This window comes from Dunckerocampus dactyliophorus, chromosome 3 (genome assembly GCF_027744805.1).
Source record: "Dunckerocampus dactyliophorus isolate RoL2022-P2 chromosome 3, RoL_Ddac_1.1, whole genome shotgun sequence".
Classification (NCBI taxonomy): Eukaryota; Metazoa; Chordata; class Actinopteri; order Syngnathiformes; family Syngnathidae; genus Dunckerocampus; species Dunckerocampus dactyliophorus.
The window spans coordinates 444,963-459,188 of NC_072821.1; the positions used below are offsets into that span (position 1 = coordinate 444,963).

At 45.4% G+C, this 14,226-nt stretch overlaps 1 protein-coding gene across 3 annotated transcripts; it reads left to right on the forward strand.

The window, feature by feature from the left end:
- Positions 1–1,505: 1,505 nt before the first annotated feature.
- Positions 1,506–13,624, forward strand: znf507 (zinc finger protein 507). 3 transcript variants are annotated; one of them, XM_054771659.1, is made up of 7 exons: positions 1,506–1,616; positions 3,579–5,683; positions 10,346–10,463; positions 10,737–10,845; positions 12,016–12,120; positions 12,198–12,332; positions 12,441–13,624. In XM_054771659.1, coding segments are annotated over exons 1-7 (2,862 nt in total). In that variant the 5' UTR covers positions 1,506–1,615; the 3' UTR covers positions 12,730–13,624. The 3 variants fall into 3 exon arrangements, 2 of the variants coding, with proteins under 2 accessions (XP_054627634.1, XP_054627635.1); XR_008569868.1 differs by lacking the exons at positions 12,016–12,120; positions 12,198–12,332; positions 12,441–13,624 and adding exons at positions 11,366–11,759; positions 11,840–11,999; XM_054771660.1 differs by lacking the exons at positions 12,016–12,120; positions 12,198–12,332; positions 12,441–13,624 and adding an exon at positions 11,366–11,999.
- The last annotated feature ends 602 nt before the right edge of the window (positions 13,625–14,226 follow it).

Genomic DNA, 14,226 nt, shown 5'->3' on the forward strand with positions numbered 1-14,226 from the left:
TTTAATGCTCAATATGAAATAAAGTTTCACACCTGTGCAAAAAAGAGCACAATGATAAGCTATTACATATGCTAATAATACATATAACGTTTTACCGTAATATGATCGTTTTGCGCATTTTCTTTACTATATTTATATGCTTATGTTCCCTTCTCTTAGACTTTTTTAGAATTTAAAATGAATGAAACGAAATAAAACAATTCAAAATGAAATGATATTTACACGCACTTAAATTACAATCCTTATCATTTATGTCCAGTGATTGTGAAAATGAAATAGAGTTGAGAAGACTGACCGAAGGCTGTTTCTGATCAGCAGGCCATTACCTCTATCTGCTGGTAAGGATTGGAATTGCAGCCCCATTCAAACGAACTTAAATCTTTTCTTTTTTTAACATTTAATTATATTTCAGTAATTCTACTTTTGACAATGACAGATGACATTTTTGGAAGTGTCTCTCTTTTGAAATGTAAAAACGTGCCTTTATTTGGGAAAAAGTCAATCAATTAGAATTTGATTGTGTTTTTAATGATTGTCATTCATATGGTTGTTGTCACCTGGGGATTTACTGGTATTGTTTTACCAATATGTTGTATCTTTGTTGTTGTTTATATTATGAGCTGTATATTTTTCTCCATTTTTCTCCATCATCATGTTACAGAGGCTGAACCATAATTCATTCTTCATATCCTGGACTGAAGTATGACTTTAATAGTCCAATAGAAGTCATTTTTGGCAGGATATAAGGTGCGGAGTGACGTATGCCAGCTGTCAACCCACCAGGGTCATATGAGTCAGAGACAACAATCACGCACGTGCGCGTATAACACGTACCCATCTTTTACCGGACGCGTGTCAAAACATGGACGTCACAAGACATGGAGACAGACGTGCTAAACAAGCTAATGCTAGCATGTCTGCAACTGTTTGGACTTTTTAAACGTCTTCTTTGTCCCTTGAGGGAAACAAACCGCCTAATAACTGTGCACACCCTTCTTATAAGGTATTGATGGCCTATTAGGTCACGCCCCCCATTACGCAATCACACCTCATCACAAACTTACAGCGGTAAACATTCTGCTTTGTGCAGTTTAGACTCGGAGAATATGCATGCTAATTATACACATAATGTAGTTACCAGTGTTTGCTACCATAATAACTCCTGCTCGTTATTGTAACATTCATTCTTCTTTTCTCAGAGATCGAGTGAACCAAAATAAAAATAAAAAAGTTACACATTTTGTTTCCTAATGTGAAGCAATTGACCGTAATTGTGCACATAAAGATCCCAATGTGTTTGCTTTTAATGTGATAGGTTCATGTTATACGTAATATTGTTCATATCGTTTCTGTTGTATGTGTTATTGTGAATATAATGTATGTATATTTCTGTTATTGTTCATCTAATGTAGGCATACGTCAGTTACAAGTATGGTTAATAGTTGTGTGTTTTCCGACCGACACCTTAAGGCATCGTTCGTCGGTCTATGGTCACCTGACCCAAACTCCGAGTCACGTGACCCGGGTTTCCATCCTCGCCATTTTGCAATGTGGGGACACAGAAGCCGCGTTCTGACTGAGGAATAAAACAAGTTGAGCTCGTGTATGTGTTCACAGTGAGTATGTTTGTTTGGTTTTTAAAAAGCCCGCCCTTTTATTGGTGTCACAAGTGAGGCAGAAACACATCAAGACGAAATAAGATAGCAAGCTAGCTGGTATGCTAGCAGCGTGTGTTCAAACTTCGTCTCTTTTTCACTTCCGGCGGCTTGTATTCCAGCTCCGACAGCATCTTGCGTGTTAGGACGGGAAAATATGCAAGGCTGAGAGTTGAACTTGCAACTGTAGGAGGAAGGGGAAAGAGTCGTGTGGCGTTTGTAGATGAGACATAACAGGTGTCCATCGAGACACGTCCACACGGGCTATTTATAGAAATACAGGATTTTGGTGCCGAAAAGACAAGGAATGCGTGGCAGGGAGCTGTGGGTCGCTGCTCGTCAAGCAAAGCAGAAGTGGCAGAAAGAGGAAGAGGATTTGTGGTTAGAAAGTGAAGGATTAGTGGAAGATGAAAGGAATGTGTAAACACCAGCACGTGCTGGCTTATCAACGTTATCACTAAAACACCACATCACCTTCCCTTTCTATCGCCAAAACGCCATGTGCGGCAGGATCTCGTGGTTTTAAAGCTGAGCTAACAACTAGGGGTACATGATAATTATCGGGAATTATGACGTAACATCAGGCCTGTCACAATAATCGATTAATCGAACGGGCAGATAGCTAATTATGACGCCCTGGATAAATGGTTTCATCTGCTGGTCTCTCTGTGCCACCCAGGCTGGATGACAAGAGGGTTCACTCTGCATGTGTCTGTGTGCATTGCTTCTATAGTGGAATGAACAGATAGAGTGAACCCTCCTGTCCTCTCATTCAGCCTCTTTGTGGAGGCGGGGCTGCTAGTTAGCCTCTAACATGAATGAAGGCACAGAAGCGATGGTTTCTAAGGCAAAAACAACACCCCCAGTGTGGGAATATTTCAGTTTTAAACAGAATGAACAAGGTGACTGCATGAACACAGACGACCGACACGGACAGTTTTCTCCACTGGGGAAAAAAAACAACTGATGGAGGTGCCTCGTCCCGACAGTCAGCGCTTACGGAGGTGTTTGGTCAGTAAATATAAACAAAATAGTGCACAATGGTGCGCGCTCACAGACAGTGTTGCTGGCTACGTTGCAAAAGAACATATAGAAGAACAACATACATACAGGCAACTTCTGTGTCAAGCTAATGTGGCTCACACAGGTACGCTATACTTGAGTACCATCTAGTGGTTCAAATCTGAATTACACCTCTCATGACATTAATGGAAAAATAGTTTAAAAACGTTGTCGATATTATCGATTATCAACGATAATTTGTAGCACAATGATGAACTAGAAAAATGTGCTATCGTGACAGGTCTATGTAACATTGATAAGTGCGATAACATTAAAAGTAACTTTCATAACCAATCATTTAAAACAATGCTCCAATGAGGCGAGGTTACCTGTACTTTGGGAGGGGTGAGCAAATCAAGCGCTCCTTTTTTTCTCCTGCCTGTGACGTTCACAGCCTGTCGTGACCAGAGCTGACCTGTAAACTAACATTGACTTTCCAAGGAAGACATTTTGTGTGCTAGTTGTTCCAAATGCTTGGCAATGAGGGGGAAAAAGCCCATCAAGCACACAAAAACCCTCATCAGCCACCTGAAACGCCATTGCTGCAGCGTTTGAAAAGTGCAAAAGGTTTGCCAGAGACCTCCGTGGCGTCACACCGGCTGCTCGGAGCGTGTGCCCAAATACAGTGCACCTTGCTGGGACACAGCAGGTGGCTCCTGCCCCTCTATAATCTGGTTCTCCTGACCTCCGTATTGTAAATGCCAATACTTGTTTGTAAGTGTGTTGTGATTGGCTGGTGACCAATCCAATGTGGACCTCATGTCTGAGCCAATGTCAGCTGGGATAGGCTCCAGCTCACGTCCATGAGGGCATGTAGAAAATGACGGTGTGATGTCGATGTGCTAATATTTTTTGTGTCAGTGTTTTTGTGTCAGGTCATGGAAGACGTCAACAGTGTCGCTGTGCTTATCGCCGCCACCGCCGCCTCCTCTTCCTCCTCCTCTCCGCCATCCCAGATCCAGCAAGCGGCGGAGGAGCAGGGCGCCGAGCCTCCTCAGCGATTCCCGCACAAACAAGCTGCCAATTCTCTCATCCAGGTCATAGAGAAGCTGAGTAAGATTGTGGAGAAGCGACCGCAGCAGCACCGCTGCACCCTGACGGGACAGAAGGTCCAGCAGAGGGGATGTGAGGGTGAGAGGGGCAACGTTGGAGAAGAAGAAAGAGGAAGAGGATCGCCCTACAAGAAGGTCAGGATGGATGTTGAGGCTGATGAGAGTTTGATTGGTGACCTCAACAACAACGATAACAACGTTAACGCCACTGGAATGGAGGAGGAACAGAAGCATACGTGCTACCAGTGCAGCCTGTGTCCCTACATGTCGGCCACGCTGGCCCTCCTCAAGGAGCACCTGAAGCAGCACAACAAGCAGAACCAGGACCTCATCCTCATGTGTTCAGAGTGCCGCTTCAGCTCCCGAGACCAGGTCCAGCTGGAGGAGCACGTCAGGATGCACCTGGACAGCTCGGACGGCAAGGACTCGCCTGCGTGGGATCCTCTCGGTGAGGACGGCGGCCTGGTTGGGTCGGAAAGCGACGCATGCTCCCCTGAGCAGCAGCAGCAGCAGAAGAAGTGGTACAGCTACGAGGAGTACGGCCTGTACCGTTGCCTGATCTGCAGCTATGTGTGCAGCCAGCAGCGCATGCTCAAGACGCACGCCTGGAAGCATGCCGGCCTCCTCGACTGCTCCTACCCCGTCTTTGAGGAGGAAGAAGAGACTCCCGCCAAGCGTGAGTCGGCGGCCGTCAACAACACAGCACCCCAGAAGCAGGTGGTCCTCCTTTCACCGGCTGTCCAGGAAAAGATCCTGCAGAAGCTCCCGACGGCCTTCAAGCTGCAGCTGTGCGTGCCTCTTCCAGCTGGCAGCAAACAGGACGCTCTAAGTCCGCCTAGCGCCACCAAAGACGAGCATATCCACTACCCTGCGAAGGATCTGACCCGTGGCGAGCCCATGATGGAGGTGCATGTGACCACTGAGGCAGAGACTGAAGAGGAACTGTCCTCGGTGGCGGACAGCCTGCTGTCATCAGCACAGAAGATCATCAACAACGATCCCAATAGCGTCGGACACATGAACGTCATCGTGGAGCGTCTGCCCTCAGCCGAGGATTCTGTTATGGCCGCCAATCCGCTGCTGCTCGGCCCCGATGTGGAAGGCCAGAGCTTACTGGATGTGCCCACGGAGGAACAAGAAAACCAGGGCGCTCATGGAGAGGAGGAGCTAGGCACTGACATCACACCCTCCCTGGTTAGAAGTAGTGACTCACCGCGGGATGAAAACGTACCTCCGGCCGGCCGCAAGAGGACCCACTCGGAGTCGCTCCGTCTTCACTCGTTGGCCGCCGAGGTCCTGATCGCCATGCCGATGAGGACCGCTGTCTCCACGAGCCAGAAAGCGGTGGAGGCGACCACGGGAGGACTCAAGCCGTCAGAGGAAGAGACCCCAGCAACCCTGCTGGACACGGACCTTCACAGCAAGGTCAAGGACACGGGACTCGGGGATGGCGACGGGGAAGGTCCTGCCGCTAAGGCCGGCATCAGCTCGTCTTTGCTCACCGTCATCGAAAGACTGCGGGAGCGCTCCGACCAGAACGCCTCCGATGAGGACATCTTGAAGGAGCTTCAGGATAACGCCCAGGTCCACACCGGCGCCATGCTGACCGCCAACGGAGCCCAGAGTTTTGTCTGCAGCGTGGCGGACGCACTGACGGCGCCGGGCGATGGAGGGCTGGTGGACTACATCCCCGGTAGCGAGAGGCCATACCGCTGCCGCCTGTGCCGCTACAGCAGCGGCAACAAGGGCTACATCAAGCAGCACCTGCGCGTGCACCGCCAGCGCCAACCCTACCAGTGTCCCATCTGCGAGCACATCGCCTCGGACAGCAAGGACCTGGAGAGTCACATGATCCACCACTGCAAGACCAGGATGTACCAGTGCCAGCAGTGCCAGGACGCCTTCCACTACAAGGTGAGACAGAAACTCACAGATGCAGCTAGCAATACCTCCTAAGCAGGTACCTTATCTGGTATCTCTTAGTGTCTCATATGCTCTCTGGGTCATGTGATGACGCTCGCCAAGGAGAACACAATTTATCGCCCACTGAGGTGGAAAGTTGTCTTTGGCTCACCAGCACAGGACACAGACAGCACTAAAATACAAATAAAAAGATAAATCAGAAACAATGAAAGCAGGGAAAGGTAAGATAACGTCTGGTAAGATAACCTCTAGTAAAGGTAAGATAACATCTGGTAAAGGTAAGATAACCTAATAACGTCTAGTAAGATAACGTCTAGTAAAGGTAAGACAACGTCTGGTAAAGGTACGATAACCTAATAACGTCTAGTAAAGGTAAGATAACGTCTGGTAAAGGTAAGATAACATCTGGTAAAGGTAAGATAACGTGATAATGTCTGGTAAAGGTAAGATAACGTAATAACGTCTAGTAAGATAACGACTAGCAAAGGTAAGATAACGTTTGGTAAAGGTAAGATAACGTCTGGTAAAGGTAAGATAACGTAATAACGTCTAGTAAGATAACGTCTAGTAAAGGTAAGATGACGTCTAACAAAGGTAAGATAACATCTGGTAAAGGTAAGATAACCTAATAACGTCTAGTAAGATAACGTCTAGTAAAGGTAAGACAACGTCTGGTAAAGGTACGATAACCTAATAACGTCTAGTAAAGGTAAGATAACGTCTGGTAAAGGTAAGATAACATCTGGTAAAGGTAAGATAACGTGATAATGTCTGGTAAAGGTAAGATAACGTAATAACGTCTAGTAAGATAACGACTAGTAAAGGTAAGATAACGTTTGGTAAAGGTAAGATAACGTCTGGTAAAGGTAAGATAACGTAATAACGTCTAATAAGATAACGTCTAGTAAAGGTAAGATGACGTCTAACAAAGGTAAGATAACATCTGGTAAAGGTAAGATAATGTCTAACAAAGGTAAGATAACGTCTGGTAAAGGTAAGATGACGTCTGGTAAAGGTAAGATGATGTCTAACAAAGGTAAGATAATGTCCGGTAATGGTAAGATAAAGACTAGTAAAGGTAAGATAACGACTAGTAAAGGTCTGGTAAAAGTAAGATAACAGTGTAAAGGTAAGATAACGTCTAGTAAAGTAAGATAACTACTAGTAAAGGTAAGATAACGTCTAGTGAAGGTGAGATAACGTCTAGTGAAGGTGAGCTAACGTCTAGTAAAGGTAAGATAACGTCTAGTGAAGGTGAGATCACGTCTAGTAAAGGTAAGATAACGGTAAGATAACGTCTAGTAAAGAAAGATAACTACTAGTAAAGGTAAGATAACGTCTAGTGAAGGTAAGATAACGACTACTGAAGGTGAGATAACGTCTAGTAAAGGTAAGATAACGTCTAGTGAAGGTGTGATAACGTCTAGTGAAGGTGAGATAACGTCTAGTAAAGGTAAGATAACGTCTAGTGAAGGTAAGATAACGACTTGTGAAGGTAAGATAACGTCTAGTAAAGGTAAGATAACGTCTAGTGAAGGTGAGATCACGTCTAGTAAAGGTAAGATAACGGTAAGATAACGTCTAGTAAAGAAAGATAACTACTAGTAAAAGTAAGATAACGTCTAGTGAAGGTGAGCTAACGTCTAGTAAAGGTGAGATAACGTCTAGTGAAGGTGAGATAACGTCTAGTAAAGGTAAGATAACGTCTAGTGAAGGTAAGATAACGACTACTGAAGGTGAGATAACGTCTAGTAAAGGTAAGATAACGTCTAGTGAAGGTGAGATAACGTCTAGTGAAGGTGAGATAACGTCTAGTAAAGGTAAGATAACGTCTAGTGAAGGTAAGATAACGACTTGTGAAGGTAAGATAACGTCTAGTAAAGGTAAGATAACGTCTAGTGAAGGTGAGATCACGTCTAGTAAAGGTAAGATAACGGTAAGATAACGTCTAGTAAAGAAAGATAACTACTAGTAAAAGTAAGATAACGTCTAGTGAAGGTGAGCTAACGTCTAGTAAAGGTAAGATAACGTCTAGTGAAGGTGTGATAACGTCTAGTGAAGGTGAGATAACGTCGAGTGAAGGTAAGATAACGTCTAGTAACGGTAAGATAACGTCTAGTAACGGTAAGATAACATCTAGTGAAGGTGAGATAACGTCTAGTGAAGGTGAGATAACGTCTAGTAATGGTAAGATAACGTCTAGTAACGGTAAGATAACGTCTAGTGAAGGTGAGATAACGTCTAGTGAAGGTGAGATAACGTCTAGTAATGGTAAGATAACGTCTAGTAACGGTAAGATAACGTCTAGTGAAGGTGAGATAACGTCTAGTGAAGGTGAGATAACGTCTAGTGAAGGTGAGATAACGTCGAGTGAAGGTAAGATAACGACTAGTGAAGGTGAGATAACGTCTAGTGAAGGTGAGATAACGTCTAGTGAAGGTGAGATAACGTCGAGTGAAGGTAAGATAACGACTAGTGAAGGTGAGATAAGGTCTAGTGAAGGTAAGATAACGTCTAGTAACAGTAAGATAACGTCTAGTGAAGGTGAGATAACGTCTAGTGAAGGTGAGATAACGTCTAGTGAAGGTGAGATAACGTCTAGTGAAGGTAAGATAACGTCTAGTGAAGGTGAGATAACGTCTAGTAACGGTAAGATAACGTCTAGTGAAGGTGAGCTAACGTCTAGTAACGGTAAGATAACGTCTAGTGAAGGTGAGATAACGTCGAGTGAAGGTAAGATAACGACTAGTGAAGGTGAGATAACGACTAGTGAAGGTGAGATAACGTCTAGTGAAGGTAAGATAACGTCTAGTGAAGGTGAGATAACGTCTAGTGAAGGTGAGATAACGTCGAGTGAAGGTAAGATAACGACTAGTGAAGGTGAGATAACGTCTAGTGAAGGTGAGATAACGTCGAGTGAAGGTAAGATAACGACTAGTGAAGGTGCGATAACGTCTAGTGAAGGTAAGATAACGTCTAGTAACGGTGAGATAACGTCTAGTAAAGGTAAGATAACGTCTAGTGAAGGTAAGATAACGTCTAGTGAAGGTGAGATAACGTCTAGTAACGGTAAGATAACGTCTAGTAAAGGTAAGATAACGTCTAGTAACGGTAAGATAACGTCTAGTGAAGGTGAGATAACGTCTAGTGAAGGTGAGATAACGTCGAGTGAAGGTAAGATAACGACTAGTGAAGGTGAGATAACGTCTAGTGAAGGTGAGATAACGTCGAGTGAAGGTAAGATAACGACTAGTGAAGGTGCGATAACGTCTAGTGAAGGTAAGATAACGTCTAGTAACGGTGAGATAACGTCTAGTAAAGGTAAGATAACGTCTAGTGAAGGTAAGATAACGTCTAGTGAAGGTGAGATAACGTCTAGTAACGGTAAGATAACGTCTAGTAAAGGTAAGATAACGTCTAGTAACGGTAAGATAACGTCTAGTGAAGGTGAGATAACGTCTAGTGAAGGTGAGATAACGTCGAGTGAAGGTAAGATAACGTCGAGTGAAGGTGAGATAACGTCTAGTGAAGGTGAGATAACGTCTAGCGAAGGTGAGATAACGTCTAGTGAAGGTGAGATAACGTGATTTTAGTGTATCGTTTGACTTCTTTACTTCATTCTTTCCAGGACTTGATTCCTTAGCATTGTTTCACTTTCATTTTCCCTTTGGTCGTATTGCATCACGTTTTTGGCTAGCAGATTTATTTATTTTTGCTTTGTGTGTAATTTTAGCTGTTTCACAGGTCAACACATTTTAATAATTGTGAATTTCGAAATGAAGGGCAGCATTATCGATTATCCAAACTGATCTTTTAGTAGTACACTTAGTGAGTGAAGTGTATTTTTATACACCACACAATAAGTTAGATAAGGTCATACCAGAGAGAGTATGAGAGTGTGGAATGATATTTGCTCCAGAAAGTATTTTGCTTTGTTGGGTATACAGTAGGTGTATATTTTTAATGTGGGAAGTCCAAGTCATTTTGTCGTCAATTGTCACGCCTAGAAAGGTATTTTTGTTCACTCTGTCAATGTCTGCACCTTGTATTTGTATTTGTGCATAAGTGTCTGTACTGTAGTTACCAAATGACATGACGTTGGGTTCAGGGATAGTCTGCTTTTATCAAACCATCCTTTTAGTGTAGTTAGTTAGACGATGAGCCTGGGAGTGCCTTCAAATGGCTGCTTGTTGAGAAGAGCGATACGTGCTTTCATGTTAGTCCAAAAATGTCCAATAAGACCAGAAAAAAGTCGCTAGATTTGTCACTGGTGGCTTTGTTGAACAAGTGAATCTGGAGGGGTCTGAATGCTCACTAAATATAGCGATGAAGTTGCTAACACTGATGCCTCGTGCTACGTCTTCTTGTTCTCTGGTGTGATGCCATCTACTGTACGGCGTTGGAACAACAAGATACATTGACAGTCCCCTGTAATGTGTTTATGAGCGAGTATCTGGGAAAGACTGCTATCACACTACAGGGCTTGGTGTTCATCTCCTCATCTTCCTCACGTGCAGGCTGAGGCCCACGTGTGTGTGTAAACTTTCTGGGTACATTTCGGCTGACCTGTGTACTTGGTTACTGTTGCTAGGGCCGTCAAGGTGGAGACATGATGCAACCTCTCATGGCATGTGTTTGTGTTTCACCGTCCAGAGCCAGTTGAGAAGCCACGAGCGGGAGCACCACAGCAACGTCTGCGACACAACGGCGCTCACGGCCGTCGCCGAAACAGCCACCGTTGCAGAAGAATGTGAGCGGGAGGCAGACGAAGGTGAGAACCATGTTCTTTCCAAGTTACCTGGCGCTGATCCACGGTCAGATGGACAGCACAAGCACGGGGAGAACGTGCAAACTCCACCCAGACGTGAATGTTTAAACAATGAACACAATTCCCCTTCATGTCCAAAGCAATCACCCAGTGACAGCCGCTGTCTTGGTTGGCCCCCATGAGGCACATACCCCGTACACACCGGATGAACTTCCTTCCTGACAGATGAGATGGTCCTGCTTGACAATAAAATGTATCATGCTGTCCTGTTTGCAGAATGTGCTTCTCAGAAGACCTTCAAGTGTGACGCATGCGACTACACCAGCACCACCTACGTGGGCGTGCGGAACCACCGGCGCATCCACAACTCAGACAAACCTTACAGGTGAGTCCCGTCTGTCCGCGTCTTGTTTGGCTTATATATGAATATATAAACCATGGCGCAATCAACGTGATCCAGCCAGCATGTTGGCAGAGAATTGAAATCAAGTGCTTGTTCGAGAAGCATCCACTAGGTGGTGGTAAAAGATGAAAATATTGTATACATTTCCTTCCACTTCAGGATTGTGTCCCACTTGTGTGGATTCTTGACAAAACATTGCGATGTCGTATGTTTATGTTTGAAGCCCGAGATGTGGCAAAAGGTCAAAAAGGGGGACGAATACTTTTGCAAGGCACTGCCCATTGCAATTCTCTGGCCCATCACCGATGTGTAAAAAGCCTGACCTGCCGGTACTGATGTAGAATAACTGGCAGCACACACCTTCTTTAGTTTTCACTGCACCTGCTGGACTTCCTTCAAATACAACGTTTAGAAGTTGCTATCCAAACTACTAAATGATATCATTACATCCATCACTCAGGTTGAAGGCTTGCGTTACCCATGTCATGGGTTTTCTCCGTAGGGTGGCTGGGCTCCCCCAACCACTGTCATCTGGGAGGAACTGGGAAGAAGCACTGCTCCTCCGTATTGAGAGGAGTCAGATGAGGTGGCTCGGGCATCTGGTCAGGATGCCTCCTTGGGGAGGTTTTCAGGGCACGTCTGACCGGTAGGAGGCCTCTGGGAAGACCCAGGACACTTTGGAGAGACTATGTCTCTCAACTGGCCTGGGAACGCCAGGGACAGGGAACCTCAGATAAGTGGAAAAAGATGGATGGATGGCCAAAAGAATAGCAGCAAATAGTGTGTGGAGACAGCTACACGTATGTTTGCTGATATTCTTTTGGTGCGGTTGCAAGCAAACCGAGCTCTGGCATCGGCATCATATCGGCATCGGCAGATGTGTGGAAACGGCAATAGTGCGTTTGCTGATTTTTCTTTTGGCTGCGTTTGCTGACATTAAAGCACAGACGTGGCTCATGGATGAAAATCTCTGCAGGTGGTATCTGATGCATAAATGGTGCTGGTGTTGGGGCCTGGCACCAATACGTGCCCATCCCCAATTTTGGCTACAGGATGTAAAGGAATGGTGCAAGTAGCTGCTCCTGTATTAGTGTATGACTAGAGTGTGTGTTGTGATACGTCTGTAAAGCATCGTGGGTGGGTGTGCTGCAGGTGCTGCAGCTGCAACTTTGCCACCACCAACATGAACAACCTGAAGAGCCACATGAGGAGACACCCTCAGGAGCAGCAGGCCGTGCAGCTGCTGGAGCAGTACAGGTGAGGACGCCGCTGCGTTGGAAACACTCCCATGTGCTCCTCAAGCTTCAAGCCGTGTCCTCTCCTCCCCGCTGTAGGTGCTCGCTGTGCGGCTACGTGTGCAGCCACCCGCCCTCCCTCAAGTCGCACATGTGGAAGCACGCCGGAGACCAGAACTACAACTACGAGCAGGTCAACAAGGCCATCAACGAGGCCATCTCACAGAGCAGCCGGTACAGGAAACCTGGCGAACTCACAGGACTGCAATGTGTCTGTGGCATTGGGTTGCATCAGTCAGCACCCAATCCATAAAAAGTCTTATTTCTTGTGTCGCCTTTCAGGGCGCCTGTCAAAGTGTCTGCAGTGCAGGAGTCCATGACTGTGGCCTCACAGGAGGCGGACACCGCCGACTCCCAGAAACTGCAAAGAAAGGAGCCGGTGCAGGTGCAGGTGCAGCCCCGCCCCGGCATGGAATACTGCGTTCTTCTCTTCTGCTGCTGCATCTGCGGCTTCGAGTCCACCAGCAAGGAACGTCTGCTGGAGCACATGAAGGAGCACGAGGGCGACCTGATCAACATCATCCTGAGCAAGGAGCAGCAAGCGGAAGCACAAGCGCCCCCGCCCCCGTAAACAACTCAGGTCTTTCTCCCGCTCGTTTACCTCAAACCACACGGAAGCCGGTCTGCTCTCTTGCCAAGATGTCATGTCGGTCACGGTCCGGCTACGTAGTGCTCGTGAACGTCCATCAATCAACATGATAGGAATGTGCTACAATACCTCCGCCAAGGCAGCACCTTCATCAATTTTTTATTATTGAGAGTTACATTCCCTTTCCTGCAGTCTTCACAGCAACATCTTCTCAGTACATCTACTGCACTATGTCATGCCCAGTGGCGTACATGGTGGACGTTTCCAACCACTCGTTTCATGTTCTTTTGCCTCAGCCTGCTAGCTAATAGAACAAGTTCCTTGGCGGAGGTAACAAGCTGTTTCCTCTGATCCAAGTTCATACCTCAACCAACCAACCAACCAGCCCTCATCCACCAAAATGTCACCGGTGCAAGGCAGCTCTTTTCTAACAGCTACTGTAATATTTAATGTATTTAATGATGCCTTTATCTATTTATCCCTTTCTTTGTACGCACGCCACCTTCACTCTAAAGTGGATTATTATTATTATTATTATTATTATTCTGTGTTTGTTTGTAGGAGTCATGTTGGACTCATCTTAGAGGAGCAGAGGAAAGGGATGCCAACTGAGGGAACTCATGTTTTATTCCGTGGTCATTTCCTAGAACGATGCCTAAGCAGGAACATGGAGACTAGCGTGTCAAGTTCATTTCTTTGATTTCATTTTTTATAGCCCCAACATGTACGTTCTATTTTTATATCTCATCTTGTTGCTGGGTCTTTTTAAAAGACGCTTTCTAGCGTAAAACACCGACGTGACAATAAAATGTTTAAAGTCGCACTAAAGGTGTCTTATTGTTTTACGCATGCTAGAAAACTACATCTGTGTTTTTTCCCCAGGAAGTGATGGCCCATCAGTGCAGAGCTTGTACGCACTGAAACGAACATATGCTCTGCTTTTCTCATGACGCCCAATCCACGATAAATCTCTTTTATTCATTTATTTTCAAGTGATTTGAAGTATTCATGTTTATCATCTACGAGCAGGTGTGAATTTGAGAAAATTCTCCATTTTCCTTAGCTAGATCAAATCCTCCTGGGGGGCTTATTATTACCTAACTAGTGAATCATATCAACTTTGAGTCATAGACCACAGTTTGTGAATGTAGTATTGCACATTGGCCAGTAGGTGTCAGTAGCGGAGCTACCCTTGGCCGCTCTCCGGACCCCCCCCCGTTTGGTTTGGTCCGCATCACGTGGTGGACGTTAGATGACGTTCGAGCAGCATGAGTATCCCGCCTCCTGTAGGGGGCGCCCATCTGCAACACTTGACTTGAGGACACAGTATGAGCCTGAGCATTAGTACATTATATACAGACCCTTTCCAAAAAATTAGAATGTCATGGAAAAGTTGTTTAATTTCCATAATTCCATTCAAAAAGTTAAACTTTCATAGATTATAGATTCAGGGCCCACAATTTAAACGATTTCAAGTAT